The 26,827-nt window shown below is 45.6% G+C and overlaps 1 protein-coding gene across 2 annotated transcripts in view; it reads right to left on the bottom strand.

Annotated features, from left to right (window-relative positions):
* Nucleotides 1-26,827, bottom strand: part of CRMP1 (collapsin response mediator protein 1) — a 92,937-nt gene that overhangs the window by 912 nt on the left and 65,198 nt on the right. For both annotated transcript variants that reach the window (XM_073648274.1, XM_073648283.1), the window contains exons 8-13: nucleotides 23,762-23,882; nucleotides 20,707-20,863; nucleotides 14,782-14,923; nucleotides 5,970-6,140; nucleotides 5,594-5,773; nucleotides 4,581-4,752 (exon numbers count right to left, since the gene is read on the bottom strand). In XM_073648274.1, the coding sequence (XP_073504375.1) occupies nucleotides 4,581-4,752; nucleotides 5,594-5,773; nucleotides 5,970-6,140; nucleotides 14,782-14,923; nucleotides 20,707-20,863; nucleotides 23,762-23,882 (943 nt within the window). The remainder of the gene's footprint in view (nucleotides 1-4,580; nucleotides 4,753-5,593; nucleotides 5,774-5,969; nucleotides 6,141-14,781; nucleotides 14,924-20,706; nucleotides 20,864-23,761; nucleotides 23,883-26,827) is intronic.

Raw genomic sequence — 26,827 nt, 5'->3', positions numbered from 1 at the left:
GAATAATAAAAGACATATTTTTATTATTACGAATAGTATATAGTAGTGTTGGTACAAATCTACTTGCATGTTCCACTCCATCTCCGCTGCACTGGAGAAGAAGAGCCACCACAGCATCTGTGGCCCTTCTTCGGATTAGTCAGCCTGGCGTAAGGTCCCATGTGCGTCATGCAGCTATGATGACTTAGCACTAGATTGACTAATCAATAAAAGAGACGGGGATGCCGGCAGGTAAGAGGCGGTACTCTCGCTCTAGTGCCGTACACTGTCGTGTCCGCTAGAATGTGACGTGTCAATAAATGTGCACTAACTCTAGTCTATAGTTTGGACTATTTCGGCCAAATGCTAGACTTGGCCCTCCTAACTATTCCATGATTAGATCATTTTACAAGGATATTTTTTATAGGCTTCCCTTTGCAAAACAAGTATTCATATGTATTGTGAGTTGGTGCCATCTTATAGGTTTCTAGTTGTGCAACTAAATGATCATCATGGCATCGTCTTCTTGGCACATCAACCTCATCTATAGAGGTGAGCGAATATGCTAAAATTGAAATACAACAGATTTGCTCAAAATTGGTCAGAAAAGTCGACTTGTATAGAATAAATTTGGAGTGAATCGAATTGGCTAGGAAGGAGTTAAATAAAAAACAACCTTTATTCTCTTGGCCCTCTCAATACCTCTCCACTAGCCACCAGTCCTCTGATCGGCTCCTCTGTCTTCTCTCTTCGTCTCTTTCCAGGACTCCAGCTCTGCCTTTCTTCATTAGGCTACACGCTGTCAAGTGCGGAGCGATGCACACTATTGATGTCATGTGATATTGTGGGGCCCAGTGAAGAACGGTAGTGCCAAGAGGCCAGGAAGGAGAAGAAGAGAGAATATAGAAGACAGAGGAGCCGGTCACAGGACTTTTCGGAAGGGGGAAAAAATAAGGAGAAGGACAAAGACAGGTCAGTATGAGATTTTTATTTACCCCTTAAAACATTCAGAAACTAGGAAAATGGTGGCTGGCCAGCTCCATTTTGTTAGAATTTGTGAATACAGAATAATGAAAAATTTGGATTATGGCAGATCTAAATTTTTTGACAATTTTTTTAACTAAACTGATTATTTTGTCTTTAATCATGGATAGTACAGACCACTGTAGTGTTGGCGCTGACGTGGCCAAACTATGTCACCTTTATTTCTCAGACCATTTGATTTGATGACAGGCCTTGAGTTTAGTCTTTTTATCACGGTAATCCACAAAAATTGGGTATTTGGCAATTCAATATTTCAGGGAAGTCATAATATTCTGACTTTTCACAGTGAAGAAGACAGCAGCATGTGAGCATGTATTAGGAATGTTTGTTCTGCTAGAAAGTGACACTATAGATACTGCTTTAGGTTATAATTTATGATGAGACCAACTGGACGTTACCAGAAATTTTTCTCTGGGGGAGTGTACTTTGTCCTCTGCATGAGGTTGACCAATGATAAGCAGGAGGTGTCATGCCGGGGGAAAAAAGAACACGCCTCCATAAGGTCAGAATAACATGTTTTCTCCTGTGAGATTTAATGGTAGACAGCCCTGCTCTGTAGTATAGAGCAAAGATGAATATGATTACAAACACTTCTTGTAGTTTTCAGCTACAGCAGTCAGTGTTGAGAGAGGGGGAATATAGCTGAGCTGACAACACTAAGAGGAGAGCTGCTGATATATTTGTAATGACATTTAACTCACCTTTTCTCCCTCTCCCCCTCACACTGACTGCCATGAGAGGTGACCTGGAAGTGTTTGTAATGACACTCAGTTCTGCTCTATACCACACAGTAACTGCACAGATCAAGACTGACAGCAGGGCTGTCTATCATTACATCTCACAGAAAGAGGCATGTTCTTCTGACCATCGGGGGGGGTGTTCTTTTTTCACCTGCATGACACCTCCTGTTTATGATTGCTCAATGTCATGAAGGAGAGGAAGCACGCTGCTCCAGATAAGAAGCTCTGGTAACAGTTGGGCTTATAATAAATTATAACCTAAACTTTACAAGCTAATATCTCTGTAAATGGAAAAGAGAAATGAAGAAATAAAAAAGATGGGTTTTTTTCAGCTCTGCAGGCTTCATTCCATGATGTGGCCAGTTTAACATGCTCATACTAATGAAATGTCCTCTTTAAATGGATTCTCCTAGAAATATGATAAAACAAATTAGATATTTTTAAATATTAAACTGAGATAGATGTTCATTCTCAGTCAGCTAAAGAAACGTGTTTCTTCTCCTGTGGTCCATCTCCGCTCAGAGTCCTGTCAGGATGACTGAACAGAGGAATACTAGTTCACAATACCTGACAGGACACAGCTCTCACCTGACGTCTGCCTTGAGCAGTGTCGATGATCTACGTGAGGATAGACCCCACGTTAGGTCAATAAGGCAAGACTGCTGCTTTTCGGGATGTGACATGGGCAGTAAATTGCCAGTAGATGTGACACACATTTTGGCACACAACCCACACTGAAACGCATGTTAAACCCAACACATGCAAACAAACTCGAAGAGAAATATTACTATATTATTGTTCTGGTAGGATATTGACAATTTTGCTATCACATTACTGAACCTCTTTCTGTTCTAACAAGCTGACTCCGATGATACTAGCATCAAGGATTCCATTTTTACAGTAGCCCTGAAAGTGATTAACACTGGTAGCAAACATTTGCCCTTTCAAAACAAGAATTCGGATGGTGATGAGGAAGGAAAAAAGTGCAGACAGTAGGGTGACCCTATTAGAGGAGAAAAGAAAAAAAAAATCACAAATGGTATTGCTCACCTAAAAGGTTATGGGGGAACCACCAAAACAAGAATGACAGATCTAAATGACCTAAGGGGTAACGTTTCTCCTTGTAGACAGTGACATCATTTCTACATCTGATTTGAAGGCTATGTAACCAACTTTTTTTTTTTTTAACTCATCTGCATTTAAATTCAAAGATGAAGCCAGCCTGCTACAAGTCGTACCCATAGTTTTCAGCTGCTATGCAGAGCTGTGTCTCCATGGTAACAGACAACAAACTTACTGTGTAGTCTGACCCCGCCCTCACATGTTCTTCTGTCATCTGCCTTTTACTTACATACTTTACTAGGTAAAAACTTGCTGTATTTTTTTTTTTTGTTCGTTTTTCGTGGCACTGGAACAATTGCAAAAGGGATGTAGCCAACCCATTAATGATGCAGACTATTTTCATTTCTGCTCTTTTGTTTTTCCCTTCCCTTCTTTCAAGAGAAATATCTTTTTTTCTTTTAACACTGCCATGCGAAAATTCCAAGTGAGGTGAAATGCTCCAAAAATCCACAATTACAGTAATGTGTTTTAGGATTTCATTTTTACAGCACTAAAAAAAAAAAACCCGGGCAGCACAATTCTCCAGGTCAGTATCCTTATGGTAAAGCTTGTATGATTGTTTTATTTCTTTTTATTGGCTTAAAAAAAATTCTGAACTTTGTTAAAAAAAATTTTTTTAAAAAATTGCTTTGTGTCCCTAATTTCCAAAACCAATAACTTGTTTTTTTATTTTTCCATCAATGGAGCTGTGTGAAGGCTTGGTTTTTTTTTTGCATGCCAAGCAGTATTTTTTAATTGCCCCATTTTGGCTACATAAGGTATTTTTATCTTACTTTATTCCATTTTTTGGGATGTGTGGTGACTACAGTTCAAGTTCACTCTTCTCTAAAGTTGGGGTTCATAACTCTGAGCACAGACTTCTTCCGGAAGTCTGTTTTAGTGGAGAGGGAGACTTTTGCAGCCCCCTAGTCCTTACTATGATCATTTTACAGCACCAAAGTTTGGGTCCCCATTGACTTCTATGAGGTTCGGGGTCAAGTTCGGGTACCCGAACTTAACTTTGGACTAAAGTTTGCTCGAACCCGACGAACCTGTCCATCCACGGGTCCGCTCATCCCTAGCGGTGATCAAAAAATATCAATTTTGCCATAAATTAAAAAAAAAAAAAAAGTAATTTAGGTTATGGGTTAAATAATTTTTTACTTTCATAAATCAAACTTTTACAGACATGTCAATCCCAAATATGCTCATTTTATTATTTTCTTACTTTATTTTTGGATGGGGGGGGGGGAGAATAGATGATTAGAATTTATGTGGTGCTATTTTTTAATAACTTTTTTTTTTTTTTTTTACTTTTCACTATTTTTCACTCCTTCTCGTCCAATAAAACCTGAGATTATTTGATGGCTTATACTATATACTTAAATACCTCAGTATTGCAGTACATAGTGAAAATCACGATCTTGTATGAAGCCCTGGCTGATGCTGCCGAGTGCGGGTGAGGGCGATGGGGCAATAGGAATTGCACCGTTTAAATTCTGCTGTCATGGATTGACAGTGGCATTTAGGTGGTTAGAAAGCAATGATTAGAGCTAGCTCCATTGGCTGCTGTCATACCTGCCCTTAAAGAAGCAGGTTCAGCTGCATGGCGGAATACCACATCACGGGACAAGAAAGGGTTAAATATATTGCATTCCCCAAGTATAATAATAATTAAAAAAAAAACACAATTCATAATTATGTCATTCGTTTTACCTGATAAACTGAAGTTTGATTGATGAAGATTCCTGATTGGTGGAGGCTGGGGTTTGGGTTTGGAGGGTGACGACTTAGCTGAAGGGGCGGGGGTCGAATACTTTGGAATGGCTGGAACTTCATACACTGGTCCATCATACATCCCGCGGGACACTGCTTGCAATCCGCTCACCTATAATATATCCACTAATTAATAAATTAATAATTAATAAATGACAGCTTCATTATGCCCTGCTGTCAACTGTATGGTGCCTAAATAATACTGCCATACAATTGCATAAATAAAAATGCTATACAGTCCAATCCACTGCAAATATATTTTCTTGGTGCTAATTAGCTGTGCCGTACCAAGCCTAGATCAATATCATCATACAGTATTCAAATACTATCAGCGCTCAGGAAAAAACAGCTATAGTAATCTAAAGAAAGAAATCAATGACTATTAAAAGGGTTGTACACCTTTGGGGACTTTTTTTTCTCACTTAATTGCATTTTTGCCCAAAATTCTTAATATAATTGGGTTTCATTATACATTTTGCATCGTTTTCCTTCCACAGCCTCGATGGTTGCACTGTCTATTGCTGGCTGCAGAATGAGTTAACTGAGAATCTGTCAGTAAGCTCATTCTAACAGTCCAATAGGAGAGTTTATAACTCTCTAATCTGTTTTTTTTTCACTCCTAAGCTGATTTATCACGGCAGACCACATCAAAGTTGAATGTGGAGGGGAACAAAAGCAAAACTGTGCATAATGTTTAATGTAACCCAATTGAAAAAAATATTTTTAGCCCCAAATATTTGTTTTTAAATAAAAAAAAATAGGTGGAGTCCCAGAGAAGAGCAAAGATGGATGCTCTTGTGCTATCATACCGGTGCAAATGGTAGTCCTGGTCCCAGGGACTGAAAGCAGCAGACGTTTGGTGCAAAAACAGTCAAATCTACCCTATAAATGAATGCCGTCATCATAGATAAAGGTTCAGAGGCAAGGAGCCATTATGAATATGGTGGACATGCCTTGTTCCTTGTCTTGATGCGCTGATAAATATATTCTGGGAACGGTTTCCGGGGAATAAACCGCCCCATTCCTTGGTTGACATGTAGGTTCCCATCTTCAAACACAATCTTTCCTTGGCTGATAACAATGAGCGGGGCCCCGTGGCACTCCATTCCTTCAAAGATGTTGTATTCTACCGCCTGTCGGTGAAAATAAGAAATAAACTATTCAACCGATTTGTACGTCTAAAGTGTCAAATCTGATCATTATTACATGTTACATTGAGGGCCCCCTTTCTAGAACAGAGGAGGCCTTGGACCGCCACAAGGACCAGGGTTTGGTAGGACGTCACCATCTGCACCCACCATAGTCCCCACCACATAACCTCAGACTCACCGATTTGTGACTTTTTGCCGAAATAGTTTTCATCTTGTCGGGATCCCAAATAACCACATCAGCATCGGAGCCGACTGCGATTCTCCCTTTCCTTGGATAGAGGTTGAATATTTTAGCAGCGTTTGTACTTGTGACTGCAACAAACTGGTTCTCGTCCATTTTACCATTGGCCTATGACAAAAAGAAGTAATGTCGTCACTTAAGTTACATCAATGTGACTAAGAAAACCTAGTGACATGTAAGTAAGGAGCCGCGATATTGTGAGACGCCCCTTACTGGTTCTCTTTAAATCCCATTGCTCCCAGTGTATAACATCCGGTCCCTCACCCCCAGTGTATAACATCCGGTCCCTCACCCCCAGTGTATAACATCCGGCCCCTCACCCCCAGTGTATAACATCCGGCCCCTCGCTCCCAGTGTATAACATCCGGCCCCTCGCCTCCCGGTGTATAACATCCGGTCCCTCATCAGCGGTGTATAACATTCGGCCCCTCACCCCCAGTGTATAACATCCGGCCCCTCAACCCCAGTGTATAACATCCGGCCCCTCGCTCCCAGTGTATAACATCCGGCCCCTCGCTCCCCAGTGTATAACATCCTGCCCCTCGCCCCCCAGTGTATAACATCCGGCCCCTCGCCCCCAGTGTATAACATCCGGCCCCTCGTTCCCAGTGTATAACATCCGGCCTCTCGCCCCCAGTGTATAACATCCGGCCCCTCGCTCCCAGTGTATAACATCCAGCACCTCGCTCCCAGTGTATAACATCCTGCCCCTCGCCCCCCAGTGTATAACATCCGGCCCCTCGCCCCCAGTGTATAACATCCGGCCCCTCGCCCCCCAGTGTATAACATCCGGCCCCTCGCTCCCAGTGTATAACTTCCGGCCCCTCGCCCCCCAGTGTATAACATCCGGCCCCTCGCTCCCAGTGTATAACATCCGGCCCCTCGCCTCCCGGTGTATAACATCCGGTCCCTCATCAGCGGTGTATAACATTCGGCCCCTCACCCCCAGTGTATAACATCCGGCCCCTCAACCCCAGTGTATAGCATCCGGCCCCTCGCTCCCAGTGTATAACATCCGGCCCCTCGCTCCCCAGTGTATAACATCCTGCCCCTCGCCCCCCAGTGTATAACATCCGGCCCCTCGCCCCCAGTGTATAACATCCGGCCCCTCGTTCCCAGTGTATAACATCCGGCCTCTCGCCCCCAGTGTATAACATCCGGCCCCTCGCTCCCAGTGTATAACATCCAGCACCTCGCTCCCAGTGTATAACATCCTGCCCCTCGCCCCCCAGTGTATAACATCCGGCCCCTCGCCCCCAGTGTATAACATCCGGCCCCTCGCCCCCCAGTGTATAACATCCGGCCCCTCGCTCCCAGTGTATAACATCCTGCCCCTCGCCCCCCAGTGTATAACATCCAGCCCCTCGCCCCCAGTGTATAACATCCGGCCCCTCGTTCCCAGTGTATAACATCCGGCCCCTCGTTCCCAGTGTATAACATCCTGCCCCTCGTTCCCAGTGTATAACATCCGGCCCCTCGCCCCCCAGTGTATAACATCCGGTCCCTCGCCCCCCAGTATATAACATCCTGCCCCTCGTTCCCAGTGTATAACATCCGGCCCCTCACCCTCAGTGTATAACATCCGGCCCCTCGCTCCCAGTATATAACATCCGGCCCCTCGCCCCCCAGTGTATAACATCCTGCCCCTCGTTCCCAGTGTATAACATCCGGCCCCTCGCCCCCCAGTGTATAACATCCGGCCCCTCGCCCCCCAGTGTATAACATCCTGCCCCTCGTTCCCAGTGTATAACATCCGGCCCCTCGCCCCCCAGTGTATAACATCCAGCCCCTCGCCCCCCCAGTGTATAACATCCTGCCCCTCGTTCCCAGTGTATAACATCCGGCCCCTCACCCTCAGTGTATAACATCCGGCCCCTCGCTCCCAGTGTATAACATCCGGTCCCTCGCCCCCCAGTGTATAACATCCTGCCCCTCGTTCCCAGTGTATAACATCCGGCCCCTCGCCCCCCAGTGTATAACATCCGGTCCCTCGCCCCCCAGTGTATAACATCCAGCCCCTCGTTCCCAGTGTATAACATCCGGCCCCTCGCCCCCCAGTGTATAACATCCGGCCCCTCGCCCCCCAGTGTATAACATCCTGCCCCTCGTTCCCAGTGTATAACATCCGGCCCCTCGCCCCCCAGTGTATAACATCCGGTCCCTCGCCCCCCAGTATATAACATCCTGCCCCTCGTTCCCAGTGTATAACATCCGGCCCCTCGCTCCCAGTGTATAACATCCTGCCCCTCGCCCCCCAGTGTATAACATCCGGCCCCTCGTCCCCAGTGTATAACATCCGGCCCCTCGTTCCCAGTGTATAACATCCTGCCCCTCGTTCCCAGTGTATAACATCCGGCCCCTCGCCCCCCAGTGTATAACATCCGGTCCCTCGCCCCCCAGTATATAACATCCTGCCCCTCGTTCCCAGTGTATAACATCCGGCCCCTCACCCTCAGTGTATAACATCTGGCCCCTCGCTCCCAGTATATAACATCCGGCCCCTCGCCCCCCAGTGTATAACATCCTGCCCCTCGTTCCCAGTGTATAACATCCGGCCCCTCGCCCCCCAGTGTATAACATCCGGCCCCTTGCCCCCCAGTGTATAACATCCTGCCCCTCATTCCCAGTGTATAACATCCGGCCCCTCGCCCCCCAGTGTATAACATCCAGCCCCTCGCCCCCCCAGTGTATAACATCCGGCCCCTCGCTCCCAGTGTATAACATCCGGCCCCTTGCCTCCCGGTGTATAACATCCGGTCCCTCATCAGCGGTGTATAACATTCGGCCCCTCACCCCCAGTGTATAACATCCGGCCCCTCAACCCCAGTGTATAACATCCGGCCCCTCGCTCCCAGTGTATAACATCCGGCCCCTCGCTCCCAGTGTATAACATCCAGCACCTCGCTCCCAGTGTATAACATCCTGCCCCTCGCCCCCCAGTGTATAACATCCGGCCCCTCGCCCCCAGTGTATAACATCCGGCCCCTCGCCCCCCAGTGTATAACATCCGGCCCCTCGCTCCCAGTGTATAACATCCTGCCCCTCGCCCCCCAGTGTATAACATCCGGCCCCTCGCCCCCAGTGTATAACATCCGGCCCCTCGTTCCCAGTGTATAACATCCGGCCCCTCGTTCCCAGTGTATAACATCCTGCCCCTCGTTCCCAGTGTATAACATCCGGCCCCTCGCCCCCCAGTGTATAACATCCGGTCCCTCGCCCCCCAGTATATAACATCCTGCCCCTCGTTCCCAGTGTATAACATCCGGCCCCTCACCCTCAGTGTATAACATCCGGCCCCTCGCTCCCAGTATATAACATCCGGCCCCTCGCCCCCCAGTGTATAACATCCTGCCCCTCGTTCCCAGTGTATAACATCCGGCCCCTCGCCCCCCAGTGTATAACATCCGGCCCCTTGCCCCCTAGTGTATAACATCCTGCCCCTCGTTCCCAGTGTATAACATCCGGCCCCTCGCCCCCCAGTGTATAACATCCAGCCCCTCGCCCCCCCAGTGTATAACATCCTGCCCCTCGTTCCCAGTGTATAACATCCGGCCCCTCACCCTCAGTGTATAACATCCGGCCCCTCGCCCCCCAGTGTATAACATCCGGCCCCTCGCCCCCCAGTGTATAACATCCTGCCCCTCGTTCCCAGTGTATAACATCCGGCCCCTCGCCCCCCAGTGTATAACATCCGGTCCCTCGCCCCCCAGTATATAACATCCTGCCCCTCGTTCCCAGTGTATAACATCCGGCCCCTCGCTCCCAGTGTATAACATCCTGCCCCTCGCCCCCCAGTGTATAACATCCGGCCCCTCGCCCCCAGTGTATAACATCCGGCCCCTCGTTCCCAGTGTATAACATCCGGCCCCTCGTTCCCAGTGTATAACATCCTGCCCCTCGTTCCCAGTGTATAACATCCGGCCCCTCGCCCCCCAGTGTATAACATTCGGTCCCTCGCCCCCCAGTATATAACATCCTGCCCCTCGTTCCCAGTGTATAACATCCGGCCCCTCACCCTCAGTGTATAACATCCGGCCCCTCGCTCCCAGTATATAACATCCGGCCCCTCGCCCCCCAGTGTATAACATCCTGCCCCTCGTTCCCAGTGTATAACATCCGGCCCCTCGCCCCCCAGTGTATAACATCCGGCCCCTTGCCCCCCAGTGTATAACATCCTGCCCCTCATTCCCAGTGTATAACATCCGGCCCCTCGCCCCCCAGTGTATAACATCCAGCCCCTCGCCCCCCCAGTGTATAACATCCTGCCCCTCGTTCCCAGTGTATAACTTCCGGCCCCTCGCCCCCCAGTGTATAACATCCGGCCCCTCGCTCCCAGTGTATAACATCCGGCCCCTCGCCTCCCGGTGTATAACATCCGGTCCCTCATCAGCGGTGTATAACATTCGGCCCCTCACCCCCAGTGTATAACATCCGGCCCCTCAACCCCAGTGTATAACATCCGGCCCCTCGCTCCCAGTGTATAACATCCGGCCCCTCGCTCCCCAGTGTATAACATCCTGCCCCTCGCCCCCCAGTGTATAACATCCGGCCCCTCGCCCCCAGTGTATAACATCCGGCCCCTCGTTCCCAGTGTATAACATCCGGCCTCTCGCCCCCAGTGTATAACATCCGGCCCCTCGCTCCCAGTGTATAACATCCAGCACCTCGCTCCCAGTGTATAACATCCTGCCCCTCGCCCCCCAGTGTATAACATCCGGCCCCTCGCCCCCAGTGTATAACATCCGGCCCCTCGCCCCCCAGTGTATAACATCCGGTCCCTCGCCCCCCAGTATATAACATCCTGCCCCTCGTTCCCAGTGTATAACATCCAGCCCCTCACCCTCAGTGTATAACATCCGGCCCCTCGCTCCCAGTATATAACATCCGGCCCCTCGCCCCCCAGTGTATAACATCCTGCCCCTCGTTCCCAGTGTATGACATCCGGCCCCTCGCCCCCCAGTGTATAACATCCGGCCCCTTGCCCCCCAGTGTATAACATCCTGCCCCTCATTCCCAGTGTATAACATCCGGCCCCTCGCCCCCCAGTGTATAACATCCAGCCCCTCGCCCCCCCAGTGTATAACATCCTGCCCCTCGTTCCCAGTGTATAACATCCGGCCCCTCACCCTCAGTGTATAACATCCGGCCCCTCGCTCCCAGTGTATAACATCCGGTCCCTCGCCCCCCAGTGTATAACATCCTGCCCCTCGTTCCCAGTGTATAACATCCGGCCCCTCGCCCCCCAGTGTATAACATCCGGTCCCTCGCCCCCCAGTGTATAACATCCAGCCCCTCGTTCCCAGTGTATAACATCCGGCCCCTCGCCCCCCAGTGTATAACATCCGGCCCCTCGCCCCCCAGTGTATAACATCCTGCCCCTCGTTCCCAGTGTATAACATCCGGCCCCTCGCCCCCCAGTGTATAACATCCGGTCCCTCGCCCCCCAGTATATAACATCCTGCCCCTCGTTCCCAGTGTATAACATCCGGCCCCTCACCCTCAGTGTATAACATCCGGCCCCTCGCTCCCAGTGTATAACATCCGGCCCCTCGCCCCCCAGTGTATAACATCCTGCCCCTCGTTCCCAGTGTATAACATCCGGCCCCTCGCCCCCCAGTGTATAACATCCAGCCCCTCGCCCCCCCAGTGTATAACATCCTGCCCCTCGTTCCCAGTGTATAACTTCCGGCCCCTCGCCCCCCAGTGTATAACATCCGGCCCCTCGCTCCCAGTGTATAACATCCGGCCCCTCGCCTCCCGGTGTATAACATCCGGTCCCTCATCAGCGGTGTATAACATTCGGCCCCTCACCCCCAGTGTATAACATCCGGCCCCTCAACCCCAGTGTATAACATCCGGCCCCTCGCTCCCAGTGTATAACATCCGGCCCCTCGCTCCCCAGTGTATAACATCCTGCCCCTCGCCCCCCAGTGTATAACATCCGGCCCCTCGCCCCCAGTGTATAACATCCGGCCCCTCGTTCCCAGTGTATAACATCCGGCCTCTCGCCCCCAGTGTATAACATCCGGCCCCTCGCTCCCAGTGTATAACATCCGGCCCCTCGCTCCCAGTGTATAACATCCTGCCCCTCGCCCCCCAGTGTATAACATCCGGCCCCTCGCCCCCAGTGTATAACATCCGGCCCCTCGCCCCCCAGTGTATAACATCCGGTCCCTCGCCCCCCAGTATATAACATCCTGCCCCTCGTTCCCAGTGTATAACATCCGGCCCCTCACCCTCAGTGTATAACATCCGGCCCCTCGCTCCCAGTATATAACATCCGGCCCCTCGCCCCCCAGTGTATAACATCCTGCCCCTCGTTCCCAGTGTATAACATCCGGCCCCTCGCCCCCCAGTGTATAACATCCGGCCCCTTGCCCCCCAGTGTATAACATCCTGCCCCTCATTCCCAGTGTATAACATCCGGCCCCTCGCCCCCCAGTGTATAACATCCAGCCCCTCGCCCCCCCAGTGTATAACATCCTGCCCCTCGTTCCCAGTGTATAACATCCGGCCCCTCACCCTCAGTGTATAACATCCGGCCCCTCGCTCCCAGTGTATAACATCCGGTCCCTCGCCCCCCAGTGTATAACATCCTGCCCCTCGTTCCCAGTGTATAACATCCGGCCCCTCGCCCCCCAGTGTATAACATCCGGTCCCTCGCCCCCCAGTGTATAACATCCAGCCCCTCGTTCCCAGTGTATAACATCCGGCCCCTCGCCCCCCAGTGTATAACATCCGGCCCCTCGCCCCCCAGTGTATAACATCCTGCCCCTCGTTCCCAGTGTATAACATCCGGCCCCTCGCCCCCCAGTGTATAACATCCGGTCCCTCGCCCCCCAGTATATAACATCCTGCCCCTCGTTCCCAGTGTATAACATCCGGCCCCTCACCCTCAGTGTATAACATCCGGCCCCTCGCTCCCAGTGTATAACATCCGGCCCCTCGCCCCCCAGTGTATAACATCCTGCCCCTCGTTCCCAGTGTATAACATCCGGCCCCTCGCCCCCCAGTGTATAACATCCGGCCCCTCGCCCCCCAGTGTATAACATCCTGCCCCTCGTTCCCAGTGTATAACATCGGCCCCTCGCCCCCCAGTGTATAACATCCGGTCCCTCGCCCCCCCAGTGTATAACATCCAGCCCCTCGTTCCCAGTGTATAACATCCGGCCCCTCGCCCCCCAGTGTATAACATCCGGCCCCTCGCCCCCAGTGTATAACATCCAGCCCCTTGTTCCCAGTGTATAACATCCGGCCCCTCGCCCCCCAGTGTATAACATCCGGCCCCTCGCCCCCAGTGTATAACATCCGGCCCCTCGCCCCCAGTGTATAACATCCGGCCCCTCGCTCCCAGTGTATAACATCCGGCCCCTCATCCCGGGTGTATAACATTCGGCCTCTCGCCCCCAGTGTATAACATCCGGCTCCTAGCCATGCCATCTGCCATTGCTAACATGTGACAGAACAGCCGGTGGTGCAGAGCTCACTGATACCAGTGCGGTCCTGTAATAGGAGCCACAGGGGTAACAAGTCCGTTAATGACATTCCTTCCCTCCTAAATCTTCCCCCATCCCCTGTGAGTGATATTATTGAGGAGTGGAAGGAACCGCAGCAACTCAGTCATGAAGTGGAGACCCCGTCACATTACAGAACGAGGTGCCGAGTGCTGAAGAGTAGAGGACAGAAAAGTCACCATCGCTCTGCTGACTCCGTATCTGCAGAGTCCAGACCTCCTAACATCAGCACAAACACTGCGCCCCCACCGGGAGCTTCATGCAGCCTTACATCACCAAGCACAATGACGTGTGTCAGATGGAGTGGTGTAAAGCCGCCACCACTGGACTCTGATCCATCACTCCACAGATCACATTTCAACAGTTCCATATTTCTATATCTGGCATCTGATAGATGAATCTGAGTTTGGTGAGTGCCAGGAGAACGTCACCTGCCTGACTGCATTGTGCCTGCTGTACAGTTTGGTGTAGGAGGGGTAATACCATGATCCTGTTTTTCAGGGGTCGGCCTCAGTCCCTTAGTTCCAGTGATGGTAAATCATAAAGTGGACCTGCAGCGGGATGTCTGTTACTGCCTCTCGCTGCTCTCCCTTTTATCTCCTATCTCAGTAATGTAAAATTTTATGTTCACTGAAGTCAGATTTTACCAGCGAACAGATCGTTAATGATCAGTCCAGAAGGAGAAAGAAGTGGATTCCTTTGATGGGATTTATTACAAAGTTTCTTATTTTCACTTGTATTATTAATATATGAAAAAGAATGTAAATAACGGTTACTATTTAATACTTCAGCAAACCAAATTATTAAACATAGTTTGATAGCCTGTTTAAACAGGTCGACCGCGCTTCCATGTGCACAGAACAATCAATAATAGAGCAGTAATATATCATCGGGTGCACATAAAAATGTCATTGTTCTCGACAGCACATCTGTTTACAGAGGATGATGTGCTGCCGAGAAAGATTTTTTTTTTACATGAAAATATCTTTCCCAATAATGCCGATCACCTCTTCTCCTCTTCCGTGGTTAATTCCCCAAACTCCTGTTTGCTAATATTGAGGGGGTCTGTGGAGACAGGAGCCCAGCAGCAGTTCCCACCCAATAGCTGAGGGAATGGGTCCAACTAGGGCTGGCCTCCCTCCTTCCAGGGGCCTCATAAAAAGCGACATGGACTGCACACCCCCCTGTATACATAAAATATATGTAGCGCAAATGTATCTTCAGTAGATTCTCACCACAGCCCTGTCCCAAACAATCGTCATTCTTTCTTCGATTCCGTTCACCCCCTCGGGAATTAGAGTGAAGTTATCTTTTCCTATGGCTTTCTGGGCAGTGCTGTAGGAGCAGTGACCACTTCCGGTCACCTGCAGATCTCCGCTGAAAAAGAGTTTTTCATATTAGGTCAATGTATGTAAATTTAACAAAAAAAAAAATCACATTATAGAGAATTTCTGGTAAGAACATGAAGTAAAAGTCTGATCAGAAAAATGTGAAAAGGATAAATGGGTAAGAAAAAAAAAAAAAAAAACTGTACCAGCAGCCACCACTAGAGGGAGCTTAAGAGTGTCCCGTGAACTGGTTTATGATTCAGTTCAATATGTTCAACCGCTCCACCTGGTGGTGGATTCAAGTAGTCAGAATCTTATGAATGAACTTTAGGTGAATGCAGAAGATTTGCACTATCAGAAAAATTAAACAATGAAATGAACCAGTACTGAATGCTGACATGGAGTCAATAATACAAAGAACAATTACATTTAAGATTTGGTCTTTTCTTGAAAATTAAAGGGAGTGTATCATCCAAAAATGGTCTATTGTTTAAATCAGGTTATTGTGTTATGAGTATTAAAAGAAAATGTACATTTTTTTTTTCATATCACAGTTTCATTTGAAGAATCAAACATCTTGCAATTTTGACACTGGCCACTTTTTAGATAATTAGTTTCAGGAGGGTTTTCAGCAGGCTCATTATCATCAGAGACAGGATTACAATTACAGGTAACATCTCTATACATAGCTGATAACACAGGATCCACCAATCACAATCAGCTCCCTCATCCTTCACAAAGAGCTTTATACACGCTCATTAGATGCTTCAATGACCATTGTGGCTAATGTACATGTATTGTTTCCTGAAACAACTGAAAGATAGAGTCTAAAAAAGCTCCAGTGGCCAGGGTGAAAACTGCAAGATTTTTATTTTTAATACAGTTTGTTATATGTAAAAAAAAATTGCTAAGTTAAAAAATATATATAAAAATTAGTACAAAAACCTGAATAAAACGATAATTTTCTGATGATTGGTTCCCTATATGGCCATGTTCACATATTCAGAATTTGGTCAGTATTTGGTGTTCTACCGTATTAACATCCAAGGGTGGTCCAATAGGTGAGGACTTATATCGTTCTGTATTCCTTACATCTATATTTATATAGTGGCTTAGGACTATGGATTTCCTATAGATCTGTACACCGCTCGGAAAGGGGACAGTGCTCAGCTGAACCCTTTGGCGTTTTCAATTTTGTGATCAATAATGGCCCCCGCAACTAAACCCCAACCTATAAATGTTTCTGTCACGTAACTATCACATAGAACACCAACAAAACACTTATGTAAGGCACAGGTATGAAAAAATAAAGTCAAATCAATTCATTCAAATTAAATGAAAAATCAGACAAAAAAGAGTTCATATAAAATACAGGACAAGACAAAAACAGTCACAGAAATAACAGGAGAAACTTGGGATACCCAAATCTATATCAATGAACATACAGTAGATATCAATAATGGCCACAAGAGGGCATATTGCTCCTATACAGCTAGTATGGCCATGTATTCAAGACGTAAATATAGGGATGTTGAAAATCATAACTTTAAAGATAGAAAGAAAAAATGGACCATATCAGACAGGAAATTTTCTCCCAATCCCCTAATACCATGCACGGTCCTCCCTCTCCCATTGCATCTAGCTCACTCTCTGTCTTTGAACCAGTCACGGAAGAAGTAGTAATCAGGCTCCTTGCATTTTCTCGCCCTACTACCAGCACCAGTGACCCTATTCCCTCATATTTCCTTCAGTCCCTTTCCCCGGAAGTCACCACTCACCTAACTAAAATATTTAATCTCTCTCTCTCATCCGGTATCTTTCCCTCGTCATTTAAACACGCCAGCATACATCCATTACTTAAAAAGCCATCCCTCGACCAAAACTGTGCTGCTAACTACAGACCTGTGTCTAATCTTCCCTTCATCTCTAAACTCCTGGAACGCTTGGTCCACTCCCATCTAATCCGCTCTCAGATAACTCTCTTCTTGACCCTCTACAATCCGGCTTCGGCTCTTTACACTCCACTGAAACTGGCCTCACTAAAGTCTCTAATGATCTACTAACAGCTAAATGATCACTACTCCCTGCGGATTCTCCTGGATCTCTCTGCAGCATTCGACACTGTGGATCACCAGCTCCTCCTCACTATGCTCCGCACTATTGGGCTCAAAGACAACGTTCTCTCCTGGTTCTCCTCCTACCTATCTGAACGCTCCTTCACTGTGTCTTTTGCCGGCTCCTCTTCCTCCCCTTTTCCCCTTACTGTCGGGGTTTCTCAAGGATCAGTCCTAGGCCCCCTCCTCTTCTCCTTATACACCACCCCTATTGGACAAACAATTAGTAGATTTGGTTTTCAGTACCATCTCTGAGCTGAGGACACCCAATTATACACATAGTCTCCTGACCTCACACATGAATTATTACAAAACACCAGTGATTGTCTTTCCACTGTCTCTAACATTATGTCACTCTCGTCTGGACTACTGCAACTCTCTACTAATCGATCTCCCTCTTACCAAACTCTACCCTCTCCAATCTGTCCTAAATGCAGCAGCCAAGATCATATTCCTCACCAGCCACTACACCGACGCCTCTACCCTGTGCCAGTCATTACACTGGTTGCCCATCCGTTTCAATATAAACTCATCACCTTCACCCACAAAGCGCTCCATGCTTCAACGCCGCCCTACATCTCCTCCCTCTTCTCAGTGTACCACCCTACCCGTGCCCTCTGTTCTGTTAATGACCCAAGATTAACATCCTCAATAATCTGAACCTCCCACTCCTGTCTCCAAGACTTCTGACATGCTGCGCCAACTCTATGCAACACACTAGCCAGGACTCTTCGTTTAGTCCCCAATACCAACAGTTTTAAGCATGCCCTAAAAATGCATTTCTTTAGACTGGTCTATCGTCTCACCTCACTTATCTAACAATCCCTTTTTCTTCCCATACAACACTTCCTTCCAAATCAGGACCCTCGGGTCATCTGTTCACACGCTCCCATGTACTTAATAGACTTCTGTGTCTGTACTTGTTCACATACTGGTTGGTGACTGGTTCATTTAGCATCATGTGATTACCCTATTTACTACATTGATGGTTGACCGTACAACAAAAGCAATTGTTACCATCCACCTTTCGTGTCTCCCCCATTTCCTCATAGATTGTAAGCTTGTCAGCAGGGTCCTCACTCCTCCTGGTATCTGTTGATTTATGTGATTATTGTTATTCTGTAATGTCTTTTATTGTATGTACAAATCCCCTCTAAAATGTAAAGTGCTGGGGCATATATTGGCGCTACGGAAATTTAATTATTCTTAAAATTATTATTATATAGACACAATGTATATACACTACAGAGATGGCACCAGATGAAGCCTTTGTAAAGGCGAAACGTGCACTGGTTTTGGTGTTCTCTTTCTCTTATTTTGCGCAGTGCTGGTAATTACTGCCCATATGGAGATTTGGTTAATTAAATTACAGCTGTATCTGGAGTGTATATACTTTTTGGCTTTCTTTAAAATTAGAATTTTCATTTGCATGATAGATGGATCATTCTCTGAGCAAGTGATTACTGGTCGTATAAGGTACTGAATGCCCTCTTTTGGCCAATATTGATATCTATATTCATTTATTCAGCCTCCTAACTTTCCACCACTTATTTGTGACTGCTTTTATCTTGACCTGTGTTTTTTTATGTCTTTAATGGCTTTTCATTCGACCATATAAAAGTGGTTTTATGTTTTACCAAACTATGTCTTGGATAAGTGAAGGGTTTTGTTGATATTCTATGAACAGAGGTAACACCTATGGATTGTGCCTATAGGTGGCTTATGTAACCTTCAAAAGATTTATAGAATGATAGAGACACTTTAAATCACAACATTGCGTTTGCACTTTATTATAATCAACTGTAATAAAAAATGTTATTACAGTATAGATCGTTTTTTATTGTATATCTGCTTTTTTTTTTTTTTTTTTTAATTTAGAGCATATTTGCATTTTCAGACACGACCTTGCGACAACAGCGCCTCCAAGTGGAGGACGGCTATTCATGTTTTCTGGTAGTGAAGATGAAATGTTAAGTCTATAGCACGGAATGATACTTTGGAGAATTGTGTGCTTCCATTTTGGACAAATTTGGAGCTGAAGCTTTTAACAGACCATCCGGTAGCCCCCATGCAAATAGGGGGACCACATACTTTTTTTTTTATATATACTTAAATACATGTATTTTTTGTTAAAAATCATTTTCGCAATTGGGTTTCATTACAAATGTTGCACCTTTCGGCTTCTACAGGCTCTTTTGTTTTCCTGCACAATCAACTTTGATGTGATCTGTGGTCATAAATCAGCGGAAAGGAGCTCAGAATAAGACAGATAACAGAGTTAGAAATTTCTCCTAGTGAGCTGACTGACAGATTATCAGTTAACTCATTCCGCACCCAGCAATAAACAGTTCAACACATAGCGGCTATAGAAGGCAAACGGTGCAAAAATTTTAATGAAGCACAATTGCAAAAAAAAAAATGTCACTCCAGCTATATTTACTTAAAGCATAGCCGTTATTTTATTATTATTTTTTATAAATCAATCGTACACAAGAAAATAATAAATTTTGTAATATATCATATTTGAAAACTCCACTTCTTTCTTCTCCTTCTCTCTTCACAAGTAAAATCTGTATTCAGTGACGACAGATTTTCACATGACTGAGATAGGAGATGACAGTTGGTGCTCATAAGGTTCTATGGAGAGGTTTTAGGAGAACTTCCCTCTTCCCCTCCATAGAATTTTTAAAAGCACCAACTGTCATTTCCCCTCTCAGTAATGTGAAAATCTGTCTTCACTGAATACAGATTTTACTTGTGAATTGAGGATTTTGAGAATACAGTCCTGGAGGAGAAAGAAGCCGATTTCTCTGATAAGATATATTACAAAGTTACTTATTTTTATGTGTACTATTGATTTATGAAATAAAAATGAAAATAACGGTTACACTTTAAGTAACAGTGGACATCCCCTTAGAGTGTAACGTCCATCCCTAAAAGGATTGAGGATTTGAAGTTCATTGTACCTAATCTTTGTTTCCCCCAAAATCATATGTTTGGTGAGAATCAGGAGGCCATAAATTATACATAAGAGCATTATTAAAAAAAAAACATTGAATATTGACCCAATTTAATCACCACTAGGGGTCAGGAAAGATTTTTATTTAGGGTTATTTATCTTCATCAGATTGAATATTTTTTTCTCTTTTGTCATCTCAATCTCCTGGTTGAATTGAGATTTTTTTTTTTTGTAAAAAAGACTATTTCTGTAATTATGATTTTCTATATAAGACATCGATGTGTTTGATGTTTTCCATTCCTGACCACAAGAGGATGCTATTGTCCTTAATAAATATGGGTAGCTTTCTGCTGGAAGCCATACGGGCACTTTACTACTTCTCATCAGGTATGAGAGACCAGCAATGCTAAACCTCTAAAAGACCCTCATCTGTCATAATTTGGGTACTCCAGTGATGACCGCTGCAGCCAATCACAGACTGACAACACCTCATGGCTGGAGCTCCAGATAAGACCCTTGAGGGGTGACCAGATAAACGCTGCCACCAGGGAATTACTAAAGGTGAGTATACGGAGTTAATTTTCATGATTCTGTTTTCCGCGGAGGTCAGAGTTCCATCTCACTGATTATTCATTTAATAGAATAGACAACCATATAATACAATGTAGTATGGAGTCAACCAGAATGGGCTTTTGGAAATAGCATTTTTGGTCCATTATTGGGGGGGATAGGGGTTGACTCCTTTCCTTCAAATCTTACCATGCAAGCATAGTGTTCAGGTAGTCTGGTGTGGTGGGATCCGGACTGAGCGGTGGGGCGGTGACAAAGGCTGCAGCTTTCGCCCAGTTTTTGCTCCAGTAATGGGTTCCATCTGTTCCTAAACTTGCCGTAATTGGCTCACCAAACACCAATGCACCTTCATTTAAGTAAAAAATAAATAAATTGAGAACTCTGTGACCAGCAATCCAATACACAGACATGTTCACTCTTACCTTACCGCTAATTTTGTTAAAGAATCAAAAGTTATCCCCTATTCTATGAACTTACTGATCGTTGAGGGTCCAGCTACTGGGACCACCAGTGACCCTGAGAAAAGGGCTTTGAAAACCAAGAAATCGCATGTGTAGCCCCTTCTTGATTGGAATAGAGGTACGCATGCTCAATCTCTGCACCATTAACTGTCTACGGGACTGTTGGAGAAAGCGAAGTCCAGTGTTCATCTATTTCCGAGTGTCCCATATACAATGAATGGAGCAAAGCTGAGTTAAAACAGGGCTTTGCAGGGTCCCATTTCTTGGGTTCCAGCACCCCGATCTATGGGGTCGTTGGGCATCCCAGTTTTTGGACCCTCAGTAAGTTATTCCTCTCCTCTCAGGATAGGGGAATAACCCTTTAAAGGGAATCTATCAGCAGGTTTTTGCTATCTCATCTGAGAGCAGTATGATGTAGGCAAAGAGAAGCTGAATCCAATGATATATCACTTAGATTACTGGGTGCAGCCATTCTGACACAATCAGAGTTTTTAGATTTAGCAGGAAGCAGAGCTGAGAAACCTAACCGCACCCATACCAGGCTCTGTGTATACAATGTCCATAGACAGTGAGCTGCTTATCACAGACTAGCATGCATGTGCTGCTGTATCCCAGCAATGATAAACTCCTGGTGCTAAAACAATCATTGCAAGCAAACAAAACATCGGAGCTTGATAAGAGAGGCAGCGCTGAAATCTGTGTTTTAACCCCTACAGCATGTTGTGTTCAGATTACATAGCAAAAACCTCCTGAAAGATTCCCTTTAAGGACTCAAATTTCTTACCATCCAAATTATGTTCGCAAAACCCTTGAAAGGTAGCAATTCACATAGAGACACATTTAGCAGAGATACAGTACAGACCAAAAGTTTGGACACACCTCTTTTAAAGATTTTTCTGTATTTTCTTGACTATGAAAATTGTACATTCACACTGAAGGCATCAAAACTATGAATTAACACATGTGGAATTATATACTTAACAAAAAAGTGTGAAACAACTGAAAATATGTCTTATATTCTAGGTTCTTCAAAGTAGCCACCTTTTGCTTTGATGACTACTTTGCACACTCTTGGCATTCTCTTGATGAGCTTCAAGAGGTAGTCACCAGAAATGGTCTTCACTTCACAGGTGTGCCCTCTCAGGTTTAATAAGTGGGATTTCTTGCCTTATAAATGTGGTTGGGACCACCAGTTGTGTTGTGCAGAAGTCTGGTGGATACACAGCTGATAGTCCTACTGAATAGACTGTTAGAATTTGTATTATGGCAAGAAAAAAGCAGCTAAGTAAAGAAAAACGAGTGGCCATCATTACTTTAAGAAATGAAGGTCAGTTAGTCCAAAAAATTGGGAAAACTTTGAAAGTGTCCCCAAGTGCAGTTGCAAAAACCATCAAGCGCTACAAAGAAACTGGCTCACATGAGGACCGCCCCAGGAAAGGAAGACCAAGAGTCACCTCTGCTTCTGAGGATAAGTTTATCTGAGTCAACAGCCTCAGAAATCGCAGGTTAACAGCAGCTCAGATTAGAGACCAGGCCAATGCCACACAGAGTTCTAGCAGTAGACACATCTCTTCAACAACTGTTAAGAGGAGACTTTGTGCAGCAGGCCTTCATGGTAAAATAGCTGCTAGGAAACCACTGCTAAGGACAGGCAACAAGCAGAAGAGACTTGTTTGGGCTAAAGAACACAAGGAATGGACATTAGACCAGTGGAAATCTGTGCTTTGGTCTGATGAGTCCAAATTTGAGATCTTTGGTTCCAACCACCATGTTTTTGTGCGACGCAGAAAAGGTGAACGGATGGACTCTACATGCCCGGTTCCCACCGTGAAGCATGGAGGAGGAGGTGTGATGGTGTGGGGGTGCTTCGCTGGGGACACTGTTGGGGATTTATTCAAAATTGAAGGCATACTGAACCAGCATGGCTACCACAGCATCTTGCAGCGGCATGCTATTCCATCCGGTTTGCGTTTAGTTGGACCATCATTTATTTTTCAACAGGACAATGACCCCAAACACACCTCCAGGCTGTGTAAGGGCTATTTGACCAAGAAGGAGAGTGATGGGGGGCTACGCCAGATGACCTGGCCTCCACAGTCACCAGACCTGAACCCAATCGAGATGGTTTGGGGTGAGCTGGACCGCAGAGTGAAGGCAAAAGGGCCAACAAGTGCTAAGCGTCTCTGGGAACTCCTTCAAGATTGTTGGAAGACCATTTCCGGTGACTACCTCTTGAAGCTCATCAAGAGAATGCCAAGAGTGTGCAAAGCAGTCATCAAAGCAAAAGGTGGCTACTTTGAAGAACCTAGAATATAAGACATATTTTCAGTTGTTTCACACTTTTTTGTTAAGTATATAATTCCACATGTGTTAATTCATAGTTTTGATGCCTTCAGTGTGAATGTACAATTTTCAGAGTCATGAAAATACAGAAAAATCTTTAAATGGGAAGGTGTGTCCAAACTTTTGGTCTGTACTGTATATACGGACAGGATAGCAAAATCCTGTTTTTAGTTTTTTAAAGCTAGTCCGTCTCGTGATGCTCATCTCAAGATATGTGAAGGAAAGGCAAGAAAGGGCACTTTTGTGCAGAATTATAGCAGTTCTATTTTACTTTTATCAAATTGAACAATTTGTAGTTAAGAACTATAAAGTATTTTACAAAGTCTGGAGAAACACGTCACAATATAACACAAGTATCGATCATTGTAATAATAAAAAAAAAGAGGATGTGACCAATGTGCAGACTTGCCTGCAGGACTAGGACTGGTGGTATGAATTACCTTTCTTCCTGGCTTGTGCAATGACATCAGCAGAGCTCTTGCTCATCACTTTGGTTATATAGACAGGGGCGTTGATTTGGCTTGCTATGGCAATGGCTCGGAATACTGCCTCGGCTTCAAGCTGGAAGAAGAAAAATATAGCAAATCTTTAAAGGGGTTTTATCACATAGTTACATAGTTACATAGTTTATAAGGCCGAAAAAAGACAAGCGTCCATCCAGTTCAGCCTATTTCTTGTGCACTGCAGCTATTCCGCAGCGTTGATCCAGGGGAAGGCAAAAAAAAAAACCATGCGGTATAGGCCAATTTACATCATTGAGGAAAAATTCACTTCCCGACACCAATCTGGCAGTCAGATTAAATCCCTGGATTAATTAACTAAGCATAAGATGTAATTTTATTGTTCTCAAGAAAGGCGTCCAGGCCTCTCTTGAACTCATTAAGTGAGTTGGACATCACCACTTCCTCTCCCAGAGAGTTCCAGAGTCTCACGGCTCTGACCGTAAAGAATCCCCTTCTATGCTGGTGCAGGAACCTCCTTTCCTCCAGACGCATAGTGTGCCCCCTCGTCTTTGTCACCATCCTTGGTATAAACAGGTCATGGGAGAGATCTCTGTACTGCCCCCTGATGTATTTATACATGTTTATGAGGTCTCCCCTAAGCCTTCTCTTTTCCAGCGTAAATAGGCCGAATTTTGACAACCTCTCTGGGTATTCTAGTCCCTCCATTCCCTTTATTACCTTAGTCGTCCTCCTTTGTACCCTCTCTAGCTCCAATATGTCTTTCCTGAGCACCGGAGCCCAGAACTGTGCACAATATTCTAAGTGCGGCCTTACCAGCGCTTTATACAGAGGAAGAACAATGTTCTCATCATATGCCCCTATTCCTCTTCTGATGCATGCCATGACTCTATTTGCCTTCGCAGCTGCTGCCTGACACTGGGCACTCCAATTTAATTTGCTATTAACCAAGACGCCCAGGTCCTTCTCCATGTCAGATTTCCCCAAAGGTTTCCCATTTAATATGTATGGGTGGCTGCTGTTTTTCTTTCCCATGTGCATAACCTTACATTTATCGGCATTGAACCCCATTTGCCATTTTTTGGCCCAACTCCCCAATTTATCTAAATCCTCCTGTAGCTGTGCCCTATCCTCATCTGTATTAACTACTTTACAAAGTTTAGTATCATCTGCAAATATTGCTATTTTACTATGCAACCCTTCCATTAGATCATTAATCATTAATCACGAACAAAGTTAATTTTAATCAACATTTTAATCAATTGATCTTGGAATAATAATAAATTCCACAATTGGATGTGTTTAAATAAAATGTTCCTGTGCTGAGATAATCTTATAAATGTGTCCCTGCTGTGTACTGTGTAATGGCTGTGTCTGACCGTGCAGGAACATGGTCTGATCATACCACAGTTCCTGGGCAGGGGAGGAAGCAAAAGAGTATACAGATAGGACAGCAGGGGATCACAGATGATTCTTTCTTTGATATAAAAGATTGCTTAAAAACAGGCAGGGAAATGTTTGGCCTCACAGAAAGAATCAGCTGTGATCCCCTGCTGTAATGTCTGTATACTCTTTTGCTTCCTCCCCTGCCCAGGAGATGTGGTATGATCAGACCATGTTCTGTACGGTCAGACACAGCCATTACACAGTACACAGCAGGGGCACATTTATAAGATTATCTCAGCACAGGAACATTTATTTTAACACATCCAATTGTGGAACTTAATTTTATTCCAAGAACTATTGATTAAAATGTGCTTTATAGTGGAAAAAACCCTTTAACACCTAATTCCACTTGCAAAATCAATTTTCTGAAATCTAATACATGAAATATGCAGAGGTTGTAGTCTGCATAAGGGGAACCATATCAGAAGTGAATAGAGAATTAACAAGGCAGACAACCCAGACATAAAGCATCGACTAAAAGAGGTATTATCAAAGCATGCACAAATATCTCTACATTATTTTTTAACCAGTTCCAAAACGCCTATAGACTTTAAACATCCAGGCGGTCCTCACTTTACTCTGCAGTGACACTGAAAAACGTCAATGCAGAGTAAAGCTGCTAAAGTTGAACAAAATCATACAGGAGTGGGGAGCCGGCTGTCAGACACAGCCTGACTCCACAGAAAGAAGGCAGAAATGGTTATTACCATCTTTGCTGTCACGATCGCTGTATTCACAGCGTTGAACAAGCGCTGTGTATACAGTGTACAGTATAGTAAGCACAAACAGCTCTTCTTCCTCTGGACCAGTGATCAGATTGCCGGGTGTAGGGAGGGAGGAGGAGCTGTTGGGTCCTAGGAAACCCAGTCAGCTCTGCTATGCAGCCAGGAGGCTGAATTTCCCTGTGACTGGGGATAATATACTAGACCCAGGTACATCGGAAACCAGTAATAAGAATATGTTGGGCAGAACAGTGGCTCGGTGGTTAGCACTGCTGCCTTGCAGTGCTGGGGTCCTGGGTTCAAATCCAACCAAGGACAACATCTGCAAGGAGTTTGTATGTTCTCCCCATGTTTGCGTGGGTTTCCTCCAGGTTCTCCAGTTTCCTCCAACACTCCAAAGACATACTGATAGGGAATTTAGATTGTGAGCCCCAATGGGGACAGCAATGATAATGTCTGTAAAGCGCTGTGGAATTAATGGCACTATATAAGTGAATAAAATATATAAAAAATAAATGTTAAAGTGCTCCCCAAAGGTCTTTAACTAAAAAAGCAATAAAAAAAAAAAGACATCACCAGTAAAAATTGCAGACCCCATAAAAATAAAATAATTTTTATGAAAAGAGAAATTTTTTTTAGATCTGTTAAAAGCACATCTATGATAAAGCCTGGTCATGAATGGGGAATACTGATCCTCAACTGGTTAATAAACGCGTATATAGGCAAAAATAAAGAGGGGAAATTTGCTGCAGTGCTTCTGGGCGTACTTTATAGAACTTCCACACTGAAGTTAGTAATAAATCAGTATGCGGTAAACTCCTTAGCACCCTCTAGTGGTGGCTGTACACGGAAGTGCATCACAATTAACATAGCAAAT

The sequence above is a fragment of the Phyllobates terribilis genome, unplaced genomic scaffold (genome assembly GCF_046119375.1).
Source record: "Phyllobates terribilis strain yellow unplaced genomic scaffold, ASM4611937v1 Scaffold_1__5_contigs__length_1240528914, whole genome shotgun sequence".
In the NCBI taxonomy this organism is placed as follows: Eukaryota; Metazoa; Chordata; class Amphibia; order Anura; family Dendrobatidae; genus Phyllobates; species Phyllobates terribilis.
This window is presented reverse-complemented; position numbering and strand designations above follow the sequence as displayed.